Here is a 19,963-nt window from a genome sequence, read left to right as displayed (position 1 = left end):
AGGAATGACCCCACTGGATTGATCTTCTACACGCGGAATTCTGTTCCTGGGGGGCTTCATCTGTGGCCAGCAGCCCCCCAAATATTTCCTGTCACCCAGAGAGAGCCTCAGGAATCTAGCGCAACTAACTGCCTTTACCAAGGCTCTCTACCCGTAAGAATTACATGTGACTCTCTGCAACTGAGCGTTCTGAGATAGTCCTCTCTGAGACGTGCTAGCTTATATGTAAGCACAGTGGTCAAGTCCTTGGCTGCTAACCAAAAGGTCAGGGGGTGGATCTTCTCCCCTAAAGATGATCGCCTACGAAACTCAATGGAGGAGGTCAGTCTACTCTGCCTTGGAAGGTCACTGTCAATCAGGATGGACTAGTCCAGTGTTCTAGCCATACTGATGCGATTGGCCATTAAGGTCTCTGGGTGGCACAGATGATTTGTGCTCAACTACTGACCTAAAGGTTGGCAAGTCTAACCCACCCAGTGGTGTCCAGGAAGAAAGGCCTGGTGATCAGCTTCCATAAAGGGTAACAGTCAAGAAACCCTCATGGGGCAGTTCTACTCTGCAGCACATGGAGCCACTTGATGAGTCAGAATCAATTCAGCCGCCATCGGGTTGGGTTTAACTGGTCAATTCAGGAACAAAGTAAAGACGAAAAGAAACAAATGCACAGTTTAAGCCTCTTGCTAACTTGTTCGAATATGTTGTTTTTCCCTGCAGATTTAAGCAAGGAGACGTCCTGTCAAGAAAATTGTACATGCTCCACCTGCTCCCTCCGGGCCCCCAATATAAGTGACTTGCTCAATGATCAGGATATACTAGATGTAATCAGGATAAAGCTGGATCCATGCCACCCAACCGTAAAGAACTGGAGGAATTTTGCAAGCAAATGGGGTATGCCCTATGACGAACTGTGCTTCCTGGAGCAGCGGCCTCAGAGCCCCACCTTGGAGTTCCTGCTCCGGAACAGCCAGAGGACGGTGAACCAACTCATGGAGCTCTGCAGGCTCTACCATCGGGCCGACGTGGAGAAGGTCCTGCGAAAGTGGGTGGAGGAGGAGTGGCCCAAGAGGGGCCACAGTGACCGCCTCTGGCACTTGTAGAGCAGGGTTCTTGCCTTTGCCGGCCTCTGTGGGCATTGAAGCTACTGGGAATCCAGGAGGAATGTTTATCTGCTCTTTTGAGGACAAGAACGTAGAACAGAGGACATTTTAAAAATTTTCCCCAAGCAGGTAGTTTTGTGGAGGGTAGGTGGTCATTTGGTGGTGGATTTTTTGTTTATTTTTGCACATCTAGTTTTATTTAATATTTGAATCTGGAACTGGGGAAAATATTCTGCTAGCGGCTCCTAAAGCCTCTAACTCGAATGGATCCATGCTATTCTAAAGATAAGATTGTCTTCCCCCTTAAGTGTGGCGAAAGCTTTAACCAAATAGGGCTTGGACTCATCACACACAGATAATCTGTGATCAAGGGCACTCCCACCAGGAAGAAAAAACCAACATTGAGAATCCCTGCTTTGTCTGTTTGTTGCTTCTGTTGTTGTTGTTCTAAAACACTTGGGGTTGCATAGCAATTACCTTCATAGCATATGTGAAATCTTTTGATTCAAATAACTTTACTATCTGTGCATGATCAAAAATGTCATTTGCTCAAGTTTTTTTTTCTTTCAAATTATAAAAACCTGTGACTATTGATTGGGAGGTTAGAGTCATGGGAATGGTGTTCGACAGGGTTTGTTATCTCTGATTTAATAAATTTACCTTAATATTAACTGCTACATCTTTTACATAAGGCAAGGTGCTTCTTCCCTGAGATCAATAAAAAGTTAGAAAAGATGAATCAGCTGACCTTTATCAGGGGAACTTGAACCACTTCTAGCACTTGCTATCCAAGGTTAAAACTGGACCAAGTAACACTACACAAGTTTCGCCGGGAAGGGGAAATCATAAGTGGTAGGGGAAATGCGCATAAAATCTAAATATCAAATAATCATACACCAAATGAAAAATTATGGTTCAAAGAATATCGAAGTTCTTATTTAATGATATTAGAGGGATGTACATGATGGGAAGGTTCGTTACTAGAGAGTTCTGAGTTCTCAGGTGTTCTCCTATGGCATATAAAGAAAAAAAAGCAGAGTTTAGATTTGGTTCCCCATTCCACGAAAGTTTAGGAAAGAGAAGGGGCCCTGGTGGCACACTGGTGAGGCACCTGGCTGCTAATCCAAAGACCAAATGGTCAACCCACCAGCCAGTCTGCGGGAGAACGATGGAGCAGGCTGCTTTTGTAAAGAGCGCAGCCATGCAGACCCTCTGGGGCAGTTCTGCCCTGTGCTACAGGGTCCTTATTAACTGGAGCCTACTCAGTGAGAATGGGTTTGTTTTGTTGTTTGCGTGTGTTGTTGGATTGTTTTTTTCAACAATAGAAAATTAAGAAACGTGTTCAATTTGGAGAGAGATTTTATAGAGATCCTTCATTAAAATAAGCCCCAAAGATGGCCAACACTGATTTGAGTACACCAGAAAGATTCAACTTAACTCACGAGCAAAGGATTCTCGAAGCCACCACATGTTGTTCATGAACAACAATGGTCTGCACTCGGTGGCTGATGCATTAGGTGGTAAGTAGAGAAGTATTGCTACAAAAATCACAGAACCCTTTATGAAACATGTCAAGCCACTGTCATTTGGCCTCCTGCACTCAGGCTTGTCTACTTCTGAAGGGGGTACCACCATCTCTCCAGCGCTTCTTCAAAGAATTCTGGGTTCTTCCATTTCCACCACTTCAGAACTGCAGACATGATACACTTGAGGGACTCCAATCATGTTCCTTTGAAATGTTGAGTGTTAGGAACAACAACAGCAGCAACAAAACCGTCTGAAGGGGCAAGGTCAAGGCTACAGAGTAGATGGGATAAGGTTTCCCAACAAAATTCTCATAGGACCTCCCTAGCTCCCTGTAAGACTAACAGGTGTACTAAAGGGAGGGGGGCAGGGTAGGACCTGCAGCATAATTTGCCTGGCCTTTTTCTTACCAATGTGGTTGTCACTTGGCTTTAACCTTTTTCCTAATGAGCCCCTGCGATCATCCTGTGTCTTTTGAGAAAATCCATCAAGATGATCCCCTGGAATCCCCCAAAATGCTCTCCATAGCCTTCTGAGATAACCTTTCTGCCTTGAATTAATCTTTGAGGTCATTCTGACCATCCTTAAAAATACTGGATCCACCTGAAAACTTGTTTTATCTGGGACGGCATGTCCATGAGCTTGTTGCCAAGCCTCAAGGATTTACGAAGATGTCCACTTGAGTTTTGTTAAAACTTTGGTATCGGTACTGACCTCAATATCATTTTTCTTCCCCTGGCACAAAAAGTATCTTTTTCGTGCATGTGTGAAGGCATTCTCACAAGACTAAAACAAGTGTATCACCGAGAGAACTTGTCTGCAGCCATCCACTGCGCATGGAGACATGTTTACATGCATGGGTTAGAAATAAGCCCGGGCATGGATGAAATGGTTGGACTTGAATTCCAAATTCCGGGCTGGCAGCCATGACATGCGTGCCCTCCAGGTGCACCTCCAGTCCTCTGGAGATTTAAACTTCGTCCTAAACTCTCATTGATTTGCCCAAATTCACTGTGGGGAAAAAGAGACAAGCTTTTGGCAATCACCGTAAATGTAGAGACATGAAATGGATGAGATGGTGATGGGGGGCCCACACCCCAGCGGCCCAATGAGCCTCACCTCTTTTACCTAGGAGATCCAAGTGGAACCCACCCACCTCCAAGCCGCCCTAACCAGGCAGATCCCGCTGGCTTCTGGGGAACTCCCTCAGCATTCCTTTCATAGTCCCTTGCCTTGCCCCCTCCACTTAGGCCAGCTTGTCACCTCAGCTATACACCAGGCAGGTACCTCGGGTGGGAGGAAAGAGAAGGGAGTGAGGGAAAGCTTCCCCTTCCTCCCCCAGCCTGCTCCTCCTCCTCCTCACTGCCCTCTCCCAAGCAGAGACCAAGAAGGAGGAGGAATCCATCAGCCGGGGGACCTCAGCTCACACCCTACATTCCCCAGCCAGTATTCGGTGTCACCTCACAACAGCCCTGAGGACCCTGGAGGATGGATGGGAAGGCTTCTCTGATTCCCCAAGATTTTTTCCACCTTGCTGTGACCAAAAACAGAGAGGAGCAACAGGAAGGACAGGCCCCTTAAGGGAGGAGAGACTGAAATATCCCACCATCCCACCACCACACCACCTGAGTTAGTTAATTGTGCCAGCCTGGCCGATAATCACATGTGGGGCTGGTTGAAGGGCGGAGGGATAAATGGGTGGTGAAGCCTCGCCTTTCTAGTTCTCGGGTCTCTTGTTTTGTGATGGTTGCATCGGGTGCAGCTGCCTTAGCAGTTCCCTGCTTCAGCTTGCAAGATTGACTTCCTACAAGACATCCCCAAGGAGAAGCCGCATGGACCTATCCCGATGCAGCCCTGGGTGCTGGAGCAGCCGTGTGGAGACCCCTGCTAGTGCTGAGATGCTTGTTCGTTCACTGACTCAGCTTTCCTCCTGCAGTTGGCATCATTGCCTCTGTTTTGTGAGGTGGAGGACTTTGTGGACTGGTGTTGGGTTAATGGGTTAATGTTGGATTTGTGGGCTTGGGCAGCATTGGGTTGGGATGTTTTTGTGATGCACATTTTCTTTACATAAAACTCTCTCTTGTACACGAGTCGCTGTGGATTTGTTTCTCCAAAGTACCTAGACTAATACACCACCACACACACATACAGAAAGTCCCTGCCCACCTGTACGCCTGGAACCAGCTCCCACCCTCAGCCCATAGGCCCCTGGCCACTGTGGGTGGATTGGAAGAATTACCAAGGAAGGGGGATTCTATGGCAGCCAAAAAGAGTATTCCTAACTATCCCAGGTCTAAAATAATTTTAAAATGCCCCAAAGAGACACAGCTCTACGGGGTTCTACAAAACTTTCAATTCTGCATTTCACACGTAACTGAAAAGCTTTCATGGGCTGGCCTAATGAATCCCAAGTGAATGGAGCCCGCTCCTTGGTTAGTGCAACTTTTATGAAGCCAGCACCCACAATTCCAGAGTGAAAATTCTAACCTCAAACCTGACTTAAAACGGACTTACCACAATAGATACTTCTAGCACAGCTCTTGTTCACAAGTGTCAGCTGAACTTGAACCTTTCTTAAGGTTCATCGACAACTTTCAAACACAGCAGATATAAACCAAAAGGCAATCTCACTGCCGTCGAGGAGATGCCAACTGCTATAGGCGGGCCCTTATTGTCATCCATCTTTACAGAGACAGATGGCTTCTTTCCCTCCAGGAGGTGCTAGTGAGTTTGAAATGCCGACCTTTCATCATGGAGAGTCAGCTGATGCACCACTGAGAACCCGAGCTGCGCTCAGTGCCATCCGGTCGATTCTGACTGAGAGCCACTCCATCAGGTGGAGTAGGATTGCTCCCGTGGGTTCAGAGACAGTCACCATCCAAACGAAACTCACTGCCCTCAAGGTCATGTCGACTCATCTGTAGTTACCCGATAGGGGAGGGGAGAACTGTGAGTGTCTGAGCCTCACTGATCAAGGGAATGGAAAGCCTCTATCTCCTGTGCAGCTGCTGGTGGTTTCAAACTGTTGACCTTGTGGTCAGCAGCCTAACCCATGACCACCCACAGCCACTGCGCATAATCACAGAGATCCTCGTGATGTAGAAAACCCATGGTCCTAGACAAAAGACCCTGCTGCCACATAAAGTTTGGGTGATACTGCCGTCTGCCGGAGCACAAAACCTACAGAAAATTTCAATTCATCTGTGGCCCTAATCCTAGCCTGTGATCAGCCTCCTGCTGAGTAAGTAGTGGATACAGAAGCCCTACAAGTAGCTTCTGTAAAAAGCAAGGAAGAATGCAAATATTATCATTAATAGTTGGAAAACACACCATGAGACTGGGACCATTAGGTACCAGTCTCCAAAATAGTTCTGCTTTGGGGAATGGTTTTGAAATAACCGGACAGTAGCTTAGATGGAGGGTGAGCAGTTTGTGAATGTTTGGACAGTCTTTCATATTCAAGGAGATCAGAATAATAAACCAGGATCAAGCCTGGATTGCATCATGGCACTTCTATTAAAAGGCAAAGGGGGTGACTGCCTTAGTGTGTTAGTCCGGGTTGACCAGAGAAACAAATCCAGTGACACTCATATGTGTGTAAGAGAGAGCTTTATATCAAAGGACAATTGTATTTTAAGAAAATATCCCAGCCCAGTCCAGATCAAGTCCATAAAAGTCCGATATTAGCCTGTATGCCCAATACCAATCTATAAATTCCTCTTCAGACTCACGTAGGACATCCAATGATGCTGAAATGCAGGAAGATCACAGGCCAGTGGGTGAAAAGTCTTCTGGATCCAATGCTGGTGGAGGCATCTTGGCGCAGGCTCAGGTCTCCACGAGGCTTCTCAACACGAAGGTGAAGCAGAGAGAGAGAGGGAGAGAGGCCAGCCTTTTCTGATGGAAGAATCAAGAGAGAGGAAGTTCCCAGAATCCTCATGAGAAGTCCACGCCCACAAGGAGGGATCATCGGGCTGTCACCTGATTACAGGCTAGACTCCACCCCTTCATGCTTTTATCGAGTTGACATGAAATTGTGCAACTACCACACTTAGGAGCAGCAAACTTTGGGTTGATTGTTATTTGTTCACTTGCTTTTATTGAAGTTTGTGTGAAATTTGAGCAAATTTAGTTCTCCACTCAGCAATGCATATGCAATTTTATTTCGTGCAAGAATAGCATATTTTGATCAAGAGCACTAACCTCTCCCCTTTCTACAGTACAGGAGACTATAAAAATGTGTTCATTCGCATATAGAATTAATAACTAAGTTCTAGCAGTTTTTCTCCTTTTCCTTTTTTATTTTTAGATGAATACATATTTCTATTTAGTTGTCAGAAAAGGCTACCCTACCCTCTTTACAACATTTTCTCACTCTGCCTTCCCGTTGTACAAATCTCTCCTTTGGTCCCGTGTTTTTGCCGTGTTGCTTGAAGTCATTCCCTGTTTTCACAGATTAGATTTCTTCGTGTGTTTAACACACCTCCTTTGCTGTGGTTACATTGGTGGAAGCAATTTGTTGCATTATTTTAAACTTTAACAATACTTTTGGACTATAATGTTAAGACGATTGTGTTAGTCTGGGTCATTAGAGAAACAAATCCACAGAAACTCATGTATAAGAGAGAGTTTTATATCAAGGGTAAGTGTACTTCAAGAAAACATCCCAACCCAGTGCTGCCCAAGCCCACAAGTCCAACATTAACCCATATGTCCAACACTGATCCACAAAGTCCTCCTCCAGCTCACAAAAACACACACAATGATGCCAACTGCAGGAGGAAAGCCGAGTCTGTGAGTGTATAAGCTTCTCAGTGCTGGCAGGGGTCTCCACACGGCTGCTCCAGCACTCAGGGCTGCATCGGGATAGGTCCATGTGGCTTTTCCTCGGGGATGTCTTGCAGGAAGTGAGCCTTGCCAGATGAAGCAGGGAACTGGCTCAGGCAGCTGCACCCTGGTCTGACCAACAGGAAGCAAGAAACCCGCGAACTAGAAAGTCAAGGCTCACCGAGCAATGTATCTCTCAGCCCTTCAATTAAACTCACATGTGTTTATCGGCCAGGTTGGCACAATAAACTTTAACTGTGTGAACTATTTTCTGATTTGTAGCTGAGTTCTATGATTCACTGCTCTGGAAATCCCTCTCAAAATCTACCTTCTGAACCTGTACATGTAGTTATCAAATGGGTGAGGGAAATTTTTATGTTTGCTTGTCTTGCTTAGCTCTTATAATTTGTTTTATAGTCTGGTGATTGTTGAGAATATACACAGCAAATTATACACCAATTCAGTAGTTTCTCCAGGTCTGAGGGTAAGTTAAAAAGTATTGCTACAAAATCATAGAAATCTTTATTAAACATAAATACCAAAATGTGAAACTATTGCTTCTTGGTATCTTCTCCATCTATGTCTATACATTTCAGAAAGCAGTGCTTCCATCACTCTCATCCTTCCCCCAAACAGCTCTTTTGGCATAGTGGGTTATGTGTTGGATTGCTGATCACGAGGTTGGCATTCAAACCCACCAGATGAGACCTTCTGTTCCTGGAAAGATTTACAGCTTCAGAAACCCACGGGGCGCCTCTGCTCTGCCCTACAGGGTTGCTATGTATTGGAATCCACAGAACAAAGGAAGTTGATTTGATTTTGGTTAACCCTTTCCCTAAAAAGCTTTGCACTGTTCAACTTACAACACATTAAAACAACAGTTTGGCCATTCTGGAGGGATTCATGTCATGTCATGCTTGTTTGTTGTTTTAATGTCCTTTGGGTTTGGGGAACAAAAAGAAACCTGAAAGGGTAAGCTAAGAGCTGTGCAGTGGGTGGTGTAAGGTTTTCCAATAAAATGTCTCACAACCCTTACGACCCATAAAGAATGAGCAGATGCATCCTGATGCTGGAAAAACTCTTGTCACCACAACTTGCTCCAACTTTCTCTCACCAACGCAGTTTTCAGCTTTCTTCAAACTTCTTTCTAATAAACCTTTGTGAACACCTTGTGTGCTTCAAGAAAATGTCTCAAAATCACCCCTTTAGGATGCACACCCTCCCCAAACAAACAGTGAATTTAACCTGAGATGACTCACCTCTTTGCCTCGAATTGAATTGACCCAGCAGTTACTGTTTTGATTGAGCTGTCTCAATAAAGACGCCCTCACAAGACTTTTGACAATAGGACAAGTGGATTACTGAGAGAAGTCGTCTACGGATTGCAGAAACGTGTGTGGGCGTGTTTTGAATGAGCCCATGCATTCTGAACTGGAACCCGATGACCACTACTTTTTGCACAATTCAGTGCCATTGATTACGTTCTCCGAGTTTTAGGATAAGGACGGTCTTGCTTCCCCTATGTTTAGAGAGCGCGGGATTGTGATAAGGAGACTTGGTGGTGCAGTGGATAAAGCACTCCACTGATAACCAAAGGATGGTGGTTTAAATCCACCAGCTGCTCCACAGGAAAAAGATATGACCATCTATTTCCATAGAGATCACAACCTTGGAAACACGTTAGGATAATTCTACTTTGGTTTATAGGGTCACTATGAGTTAGAATTGACTTCTCGCAATGGGTTTGATTGGAGACTGGGGCTTTGATGCTGAGCACCATGCTGGACTCTCCCTGCCCCTCCTACCCTCATGAATCCTTGATAAATTACAAGTTGTTCTTATTTTCATATCTTACACTGTCTGCTGTCTCCCTTCACACATGTTTCTGTTGTTCATCCCCCTGGGGTTGGGGTGGGGGTTATACATTGATAATTGTGTTCAGTTCCCTCTTTCTTCCCCCCCTCCCCCCCCACCCCACCCTCATAGGATCGCTACGCCCATTATTTTTCCTGAGAGCTTTATCTGTCCTGTATTCCAAGTGTTTCCAGCTCTTTTCTGTACCAGTGCACATGCTCTAGTCTAGCTGGATTTGTAAGTAGAACTGGGGTCATGATTGTCAGGGGGAGGAAGTATTAAAGAACTCGAGGAATGTTGTTGTATGTGTTGTCAGTGCTATATTGCACCTTGGCTGGCTTGTCCCTTCCTTGTGACCCTTCTGTGAAAGGATATCCAATTGTCTACAGATGGGCTTTTGTTCTCCACTCTGCCCCCCTTCTACCTTGTTTGCATCAGTATGATTGTTTGGGGTCTTTTGATGCCTGATACCTGATCCTGTTGTGATCACACAGGCTGGTGTGCTTCTTCCATGTAGGCTTTGTTGCTTCCCAGCTAGATGGCCTCTTGTTTTTCTTCAAGTCTTTAGGACCCCAGCAACTATATTTTCTAGTAGCTGGGCACCATCAGCTTTCTTCACCACATTTGTTTATGCACACATTTGTCTTCAGTGGTTGTGTTGGGAAGGTGAGTATCACAGAATGCTAGGTTATTAGAACAAAGTGTTCTTGTGTTGAGGGAGTACTTGAGCAGAGGCCCAATATCCATCTGTTACCTTAATACTGAACATATAAATATATTTACATAGGCCTATATCCCTATCATTATATAGAAATATTTTTATATATGTGCGTGCCTATATTTATACCTCTATAAATGTCCTTTGCCTCCTAGTTCTTTCCTCTATTTCCTTTTACTTTCCTCTTGTCCCACCATCATGTTTGACCTTCATTCGGCTCTTAGTAATTCCTCTCGGCTACATTTGTGCTATACTTTTTAAGCTGCCTTATAGTTTTATATATGGTTTTATTTTTTCTTATAAACATTACTTTGAACTATAGCAATGTTGTTGTAACTGTTAGGTGACATCGAGACAGCTCCAACTCATAGCTACCTTGTATACAACAGAATGAAACACTGCCTGTGTTAGTCTGGGTGGACTAGAGAAACAAATTCAGAGACACTCCTGTGTATAAGAAAGAGCTTTTTATAAAAAAACAATTGTATATTGAGAAAACACCCCAGCCTGTCCAGATCAAGTCCACAAGTCCGATATTATTCCATATGTCCAATACCAGTCTATAAATTTCTCTTCAGATTCACACAGCACATGCAATGATGCTGAATGCAGGAAGATCAAAGGCCAGTGGGTGGAAAGTCTTGTGGATCCAGTGGTGGTGGAAGCATCTCAGCAGTGGCAAGGATCTCCATGTGGCTCCTCCAGCTCCAGGGCTCTAGTACCATCAGCGTAGCTCCATGTGTCTTGACAGCAGGAAGACAAGGCAGAGAGAGTGTGGGTTTGGTCTTCATGAGCTATTTATCTCTGTAGCACCTCCAAATGAGGTCATCACACTGAGACCTGGTTGATAGGCTAAACCCCACCCCATTCACTCTTAATAGTCTCAAGTTGATTATAATGGTCTGATTCTGCTTACTGTCCTATTTGATTTTATTTAAAATTTTTAAGTTGAAATAGATACTTTATTAGTGGTACTAATTATTTGCATTCTTGTTACATTAAATCTGTTCCCATGATTTTGTTAGGGGAAAATGATGCATTGATAATTATTGGTGATTGGAATGCAAAAGTTGAAAACATAGAGGAAGGAACAAAGTTGGAAACAAAGAGGAAGGAACAGTAGCTGGAAACTATGATCTTGCTGATAGAAACAAAGCTGGAGTTTGCATGATAGAATTTTGCAAGACCAACGACATTCATAGCAAATACCTTTTTTCAACAATATACAAGGTGACTATGCACCTGGACTTTTCCAGACAGAACACACAGAAATCAAATTGACTACATCTGTGGGTGGAGCTGATGGAGAGATCTCTTTCCATGTCAGGAGTTAAAACTAATCCACAAGCTGACTGTGGAACTTACATCTGCTCAAATGTAAGTTCGGGTTAAAACTGAAGAAAAGTCAGAACAAGTGCACAAGGACCCAAAAATAGCCTTGAATTTCAAGAACATCTTTAACATCTTTGATGCATTGAACACTCATGACCTGATAAGCTGTGGGAAGACATCAAGAACATCATGCACGAAGAAAGCAAAAGTCATTAAAAAGGCAGAAAGAGCAAAGAAATAAAGAAAAGATCAAAGTGGATATTAGAAGAGACCCTGAAACTTGTTCTTAATCATAAAGTAGAGCAAATGGAAGAAATGATGAAGTCAAAAAGAACTGAATAGAAATTTTCAACGGGCAGCCCAAGAAGACAAAGTAAAATATATGAGGTGGTACCCCCCCAAAACAAACAAACAAAAAACAGGATTGCATTGGTACGAGCAGAGCTCTCATAGTATGCATTTCCCCCACTAGGTGAGTATCAAGTAACCCGCTCTGAGTTAGTGCACACAGTGGCATCACCTGGGAAGGTTCTCTCTGGTCAAAGTGAATTTTTTCATAAAAGCAGTTTCACTCGAACCTCATTTTTGGTGATGGCCAATTTAAGAGAACAGCATGCAGCTGTGAATTTTTTGTTTCCTGCTCAGGAAAATGCCGCAGAAACTGTTATGATGTTGAACACAGCTTACAAGGACAGCACTATGGGGAAAATAATCAAGTGTACAAGTAGTTTTCTTGTTTCAAAAAAGGTGAATTGTGGATTGAAGACAAATCCCATTCTAGACATCCATCAGTTTCCTAAATGGACAAAAATGTGGATTCATAGTACATTTGGAGTTCATCATTTCCCCAGGTCAGACTGTTAATCAAGCTTTCTGTTTAGAGGTTCTGAAAAGATAACATAACAGTGTGTGTCAACAAAAAGGCCTGATTTGTGGCAGGTGGGGGACTAATTTGGCCACCACAACAATGCACCTGCTCGTGCAGCCATCTCAGTGCACCAGTTTTGGTCAGAAAGCAACATTCCTCTCTTGCTCCACACACTTTACACCTGACCTCACTCTTCTGTCTGTTTCTGAGAATGCAGAGGGACATGGAAGGTCATCGATTTGATGACATAGAAGAGTGAAGAAAAAACAGGAGGAAGGTGCTGTCAGCCATCCAAACAGATGAGTTTGAAAAATGTTTCCAGGAATGGAATCTCAGATTTGATAATTATATTAAGTGTAATGCAGAGTACTTTGAAGGTGATAAGGTTGTTTTGTTAAAATAATAATAATAATAATTTAATGCATTGCTTTCTAAAAAAAATTCCATTTTATGGGGGGTACCCCCTTGCATGTTTGTATGTATATAGATATATGTATAGGTAGATAAATAGATAGATAGATTTATACAGCAAGTAGGAATACCACAGCTAATTAGTCCACATAGCAGTACAGAGGGCTCACTTCAGCTCACTTTTCATGAGACAGTTAATATACTGAAGGTCCTTCCTACTTTCGCCAGCCACTGGTCCAAGGTCAAGGAAACAGACAGCCAAGTGGCTGGTAGAAGCTATGGAGTCTGACCACAGGCCAGACAAGCAGAATCAACCCAAAAGCAGCAGACACAGCAAGGTGGGGCAGCAACAGCAGGAAGATGAGATGTTGAGGCGTAGCAGAGGCCAGTAGCACAGCATCATCATAAAGAAGTCGGTCAAGATGGAGCCCTAAGACCTAGGGATTCACAGCACTGCAGCACGATCCACCATGATCCAGAGGTTGGCTTGGCCTAGAGATAGCGCAGTGCATGGTTGAGGCAGAGCAGCCAATACAGGCAGCAGCCCACTGGTCCAATTACCAGGGAGAAAGAAGAAGAGGCCAGCCTCTTGAGAGTCATTTATCTAAGTAGCCCTCCAATCAAGTTGTGACAGGATTGACAGGCTAAACTCTGCCCACATATCCCTACAGAAGCCATGATGACACACAAAAAAACCTATGAAACGGGAATACTGCATGGTTTAAAATCAGGAAAGTTGTGCTTCAGGATTGTATCCTCTTACCATCCTTATTCAATCTGTATGCTGAGCAAATCATCAGAGAAGTTGGCTTATATGCATCAGGATTAGAAGAGGACTTATTGACAACCTGCAATCTGCAGATGACACAACCTTGTTTGCTGAAAGTGAGGAGGCATTGTTGAAGCACTTGCTGATGAAAATCAAAGATTGCAGCCTTCAGTATGGATTATGACTCAATGCAAAGAAGATCAAAATCCTCACAACTGGTCCAATAGATAACATCAGGATAAAGGGAGAAAAGATTGAGGTTGTCAGGGATTTTGTCTTACTTGGATCCACAATCAATGCTCATGGAAGCAGCAGTCAAGTGATCAAAAGATGCCTTGTGGTAGGTAAATCTGCTGTACATGACCTCTTTAGAGTATTGAAAAGCAAGAATTACTTTGAGGACTAATGTGTGCCTGACCCAAGTCAGGATATTTTACACTGCCCCCTGTGCATGTGAAAGTTGGACATTGAATAAGGAAGACTGAAGAATAATGGGTGCATCTGAATGGTGGTGCTGGAGAAGAATCTTGAAAGTAACACGGACTGACGGCTGAAAGGACAAATGTATCCGTCTTGGAATAAGTATGGCCAGAGGGGGTCCTTAAAGACAAGGGCAACCAGACTTCATGTTAAATACTGTGGCCATGTCATCAAGCAAGAACAATCCTAGGAGAAGGACATCATTTCTAGGAGAGTAGAGGGGCAATGAAAAAGAGGAAGGCTTCCCAGCGGCTGTAACAACAGGCTGAAGCATAGGGACATTTGTGAGAATGGTGCAGGACTGCACAGTGCTTGTTTCCGTCTGTTGCGCACAAAGTCACTGTGAGTTGGAACTGAAGTGATGGCATCTAACAATGATAACAAAGGGGTCTTGGGCAGCGGATTTACCCAGTGCAATGTATCACGTGATCTCTTGCCTGCTGCTTCCACGAGCATCGATTGTGGCTCCAAGCAAGATGAAATCCTTGACAACGTCAGTCTTTTCTGTTTGTAACGATGCTACCTAAGTGTGAACATTTTGGTTTTCATTACATTGAGTTGTAATCCAGACTGAAGACTGTGATCCTTGATCTTCGTTAGCAAGCATTTCAAGTCCTTCTCCTTTTAGCAAACAATGGGTGCTCTAAAACTTAAAGACTAATGTCAACCACTATCTCTAATCCACCTATATGTAGGTGGATTCCAACACAACCCATTTGACAAGTATCTAGTCATTTCTAAAGTGTGTTCTAAACAGACATTTCTAAACTTTAAAGTGGTAAGTTTTATGTTCTGTGACTTTAACTCCAATGAAAGAAAGTTAAATACAAAAAGACAAAAGTTGTCATCACAGAGGAAAGAAGGGAAGAAACAACAGCTTAAAGAGATAAATTTATAATTTGGGGGAAGGGGAAAGGTGGGGAAGAAAGTAGTCAGAGACTCCTTCTCCTTGTTTTGACTTGGGGACTATGGCCGTACTTCTCATAGAGAATCTTTGTGGAGTTTGGATCCTATTTCAAAACACACCACCCACCCAACCTCCTTAACTTGATGACTTCATGGCCCTTCCCTATCTTGATACATCACAAAATACTGACAAAACCAAAGTAGCAGGTCTGTCGGTATTTCCTTGGTGCAAGTTACAGAAAACCACAACGTGTTTGGATGGACTCAATACAGCAACAGTATGAAAGAACTAACTGGAAAACAAACATAAAAGAAGGGTGAGCATGATGGTGGGGCAGAAGGAAGGTAAAAGGAAACAGGAAATATCTAGGAAGCAAAGCTATGAATAAAGGTATAAACGTACGTGTGTACATATGTAAATACATTAATTCATAAAAATAGAGGTATTGGCCTATGTACATATATTTATATAGCAATACATTGAGGTAGTGGATGGACTTCAGCCCTCTGCTCAAGCCCTCCCTCAACGCAAGAACACTTTGTTCTAACAACCTGGCATTCTGTGATGCTCACCCTCCTGGCACAATCACTGAAGACAAAATGGGTGCATAAGCAAATGTGGTGAAGACGGTTGTGGTAGTTACATAATCTGTTGTCAATTTGAGACTTAAGAGAGAAGGGTTGGAGTTTAGCCTGTCAATCAGGTCACAGCTTGATGACCTCATTTGGAGGAGCAAATGAGGTAAATAGCTCACTGGAGGCAGGACACACATTCCCTGGAAGACATTCCAGCTGACAAGACACATGGAGCTGTGTTAGTGCTCTGAGCTGGAGTTGCCACATAGAGGCTCCTGCCAGCACTGAGATGCTAGCACCGCCACTGGATCCACAAGACTTTCCACCCAGTGGCCTGTGATCCTCCTGCATTCAGAGCCATTTCATGTGTTTTGTGAATCTGAAGAGGACTTAATAGATTGGTATCAGACATATGGGCTAATATTGGACTTATGGACTTGATCTGGACTGGGCTGGGATGTTTTCTCAATATTCAATTGCTCTTGTATATAAAGCTCTTTCTTATACACATTTAAGTGTCTCTATGAATTTGTCTAATCTACCCAGACTAACACAAAAGCGGATGGTTCCCAGCAATCAAATGATCTAGTGTCTAGGAATCTTAAAGGCTTGAAGTTAAACAAGCAGCCATCTAGCAGAGAAGCAACAAGCCCACATCAAAGAAGCACACTAGTCTGTACAATTAGGACCCAGAAATAGGCATCAGAAGGCCACAAACAAACAAACAAAAAACCATGTTGTTGAGAATGAGGGCAGTCAGAGCAGAGACCCCAAACCTATCTGTACACAATGGGACGTCCCCTCACAGGAAGGAATGAGTCAACCAGGGTGCAGTATAGCACCGATGAAACACACAGTATTTCTCTGTTTCCTTGAGGCTTCCTCACCCCCCGCTATCATGATCCCAGTTCTCCCTTTCACTGCAGGCTAAACCAGAGCATGTGCACAGGTACAGATAAGAGCTAAGAGCTCATGACACGTGGAATCCAGGAATAAGAATGGGAGTAGCAAAACAAGAGGGCAGGGGGAAGTTGGGGAGAGGAGGGGAGGAAGAGGGAACTGATTGCAATGTTCGACACATAACCACACACACTCCTCTCCAGGGGGGTGAACAACAGAAACCATGGGGGAAGGGAGATAGCAGTCAGTGTAAGTTGTAAAAATAATAATAATTTCTAATTCATCAAGGGGTCACGAGGGTGGGGTTGGGGAAGGAGGGGGAAAAAACCAACAGATACCAAGGGCTCAATGGAAAGTAAATGTCTAGAAAATAATGATGGTAATATACATACAAATATGCTTGATACAATTGGTGTATGAATTTGAGGTAGTTAGTTTATTGTGCCAACTTGGCTGATAAACACATGTGGGATTAATTGAAGGGCAGAGAGATAAATGGCTCAGCGAGCCTCGCCTTTCTTGTCTCTTGCTCTTTAATTATTGGACCAGTGTGCAGCTGCCTTGCTTGTTCTGTGCCTCAATTTGGAAGCTACACTACCTGTGGGACATCTAACCTGTGGACTGTGTCGCTGTAATTTGAGGTTCCTTCAAGACCTGCTTTGTCACACCATTGGAATTTACATCTCTTGAGCTGGGGACTGTCAGACCCTGTCATCTGGCTGACTGTTGGTGACCTGCCTTGCTGTTTGCTGCCTGTACCCAGATAGCCTGAATTGTTCTACAGAGGACTACCCGGCGGCCCTCAAGACTTGAAGGACTACCAGTGTCTCACAACTGTTTCACAGGAGCGAGTTGCTCTGAGACATTTGCACTGCTTTATAATTTAAATTAACTGTTTATTTCTTGTGTTATATATCTATCTATTTGTATAAATATATATAAAATTATTAGCATTCTGGTTTTGTTTCTCCAGAGAACCCTGTCTAACACAGAATTGTTATAAAAGCCCCCAATAAAATGATCTTTTAATTAAAAAAATTTTAAAGACAAATGGAAGTGTAAATTAAGCATTTAAATTATTATAATATCTACTATTCACTCAAATTTCTCACATCTTCAAATATAGTCAAAAAGTTTCTCATTTTCATGGTTATCTGTAGGTACATAAAGGAGCATTGGTGGTGCTGTGGGATAAGCATTAGGCTGCTGACTGCAAGGTCAGTGGTTCAAACCTATCAGCTGCTCAAAAGGAACACTACTTCCATTAAGATTGATAGCATTGGGAACCCTGTGGGGAAATTCTATTCCCTCCTATAAAGTCACTAACTTGGAATTAACTCAACAGCAAAGGGTCTGAGGTCTTGTCTTTGTTTAATAGCTACCTACTGGGTAGTGGGGATGCTGTGATTGAATTACCTTCCATTCGGGGAAACATAGATTTGGTTCCTAGCTAATGTACTTCAAGTGCAGACACCATCTGTGAGACTTTCCCCAAGTCACAGTTATGAAACCTCCTAGTCATTGCAGCCTAATTACAAGTTAAAACTCCAGTCCAAGTAAAACATATACCCTGTAGCTAGAAGCAAAATTCTGTTCAGATCCTTGATGAGTCCATTTTCACTTCATTCTTCAAAACAAAAGGTCCCTTTAGACACCATTCAACAGAAAAAATACATAATGGATATTGTCTAACCTCTTCTTGGCAAAGGCAAATGAACTTTGACAAGCAGATTAACTATGAAGATGATGTTTTACTCCAAGTTAACACTTAACATTTAATTAGAAAACTTTCTAAGAGGATTCACTGGAAAGTTTCCAAAAGCTTTGTTTATTCAATACATAATGCTGGTGAATAATCAATCGCACTAGCCCCTGAGAAATTGGTCAGGGGACTGGTCAGGACACGGTCAGGAGTTAGTCTTAGGGCCCTTTCAGCCCCAATTTTCCTTTCCGAGTGATACAACAATAGCTCCTGATCATCTATATGGCCCGGTTTTCCTCATCACCACGAACTAAAGGGCAGTTTCCCAAAACTCATGTCAATATGCTTGAAGGAATGCTTTAAGAAATGTCAACCTCGATGGATGGATGGATTGTGATAAGAGCTGTATGAACCCCCAATAAAATGATTTTTAAAAAAAATAAATAAATGTCAACCTTATACCAGAATTTAAAAAATAAATTATGAATGAAGGTCTTAGGCACAGAATCATCAAATGTCTACAAGAAGGAGATTTGAATCGGAAAACAAAGACCTTTGGGGGTTGAAAGAATACTATTCTTAGATTTTCCAGAATCAGTGCTTTTGAGAAAGCACTGCTGATAAAATTGATAGTTAAATGATAACCCAGTTTTGAGACCCACTCCAGTGAGCGTGTAGTTTCTTATTCTCTTTATCACAAATGGAACTGACACAAGGGTGTAGAAGTACTTATTCAGAATACTAAATGGTAAGAGTGTTTAAAAGTATAAACCCTCCTTGTCTTTAGGAATCTAGATTCTATTCCTAGACCTGGTCTAACCCGTCTCCTCTAAGTCCTCATCCATGGCTGGACTAGCAGTTACCATTATTTAAGGAGCCCTGTTGGCATCATGGATTATGCTTGGAACCACAAGGTCACCAGCCCAAGCACCAGCTCTCTGCTAGAGAGAGATGAGACTGCCTGTTCCCGTAAGATTCACAGCCTCAGAAACCCCAGGGAGCAGCCCTCCTCTGACTTGTAGTGTCTCGACGAGTCACAATCAACTCTATGGCAGTGCATTGGGGTTGGTTATATGATTTGAGCAAAAACATATTTCCATTGTCTGCTACCCCATAGATTTAGCTCTTTGAAGTTCTCCTATGTGTAAAAATGGAACTAAGGTCTGAAAATTGTTAAGTCAGCATATAACAGTAATCTGACTGTTACAACTGGAGATTTCTGTAGGACTTTTGAGTTCTAAATACCGCAGCCTGTAAGTAGTTAATATTTACTCTTGCATCGGAATTTATCAATCAATTCTTTCCTCGGGAGCAAAAGTCATATCCAAACAAAAAAGAACCGTAACATTTCTGGAATTTTGAAAGTAACAATGGCAAAATACTTATCTGGCACTTATTACATCCACACACAGATCAAGGACACATGACAAAGGAAGAATAGGCAGTCCACTCCGGAGGGATTAACCACGGAAACATCTTATGACCGGAAGCCGAACATTGTCAGATACACTGAAAACTTTGTGAATTCGGATGGAGCATTATCAAGTATAATACCATAGGATGAGCCCCTCAGGTCAGAGGGCAGTCAAAATAGGATTGAGGAATAGCTACTTTCTCAAGGTAGAGTTTACCAGGTTATGTGGATGGAGTAAAACCTCGATGACCTTCATTGGTTGATGGAGCATCACTCAAAATGAGAGAAACAGCTGCAAACCCCTAATATAATGAAGATGTGAAATGCACCAAGTATGAATCTAGGAAGACTACACAGATTAATATCCGAGGCATTAGTGAACTGGTCTTGGACATTTTGAATCAGACGATCATAGAATTTATTATGCACATGTTTATAGAAACTTCTATCAGACACGTGCACTTCATCCTATCCCTTACACTCGGGGCGTGAATATTAGGACCTTGTTCCTACTTCTTTACCATTTTGTTGTTTCCAATCAGTTAGCAATATTCCCTGTTGTGGACCAAATCATTTCTTCAAGAG

At 43.1% G+C, this 19,963-nt stretch overlaps 1 protein-coding gene across 1 annotated transcript in view; it reads left to right on the top strand.

The window, feature by feature from the left end:
* Positions 1-1,768, top strand: part of EDARADD (EDAR associated death domain) — an 80,388-nt gene extending 78,620 nt beyond the window's left edge. The window contains exon 6 of the mRNA XM_045292765.1: positions 715-1,768. Within this exon, the coding sequence (XP_045148700.1) occupies positions 715-1,097 (383 nt within the window). The 3' untranslated portion in view covers positions 1,098-1,768. The remainder of the gene's footprint in view (positions 1-714) is intronic.
* The last annotated feature ends 18,195 nt before the right edge of the window (positions 1,769-19,963 follow it).

Source organism: Echinops telfairi, unplaced genomic scaffold (genome assembly GCF_000313985.2).
Source record: "Echinops telfairi isolate 266 unplaced genomic scaffold, ASM31398v2 ScPeMD7_655;HRSCAF=1070, whole genome shotgun sequence".
Lineage (NCBI taxonomy): Eukaryota > Metazoa > Chordata > Mammalia > Afrosoricida > Tenrecidae > Echinops > Echinops telfairi.
The sequence above is the reverse complement of the archived record's forward strand: the minus strand, read 5'-3'. Positions and strand labels throughout refer to the sequence as shown.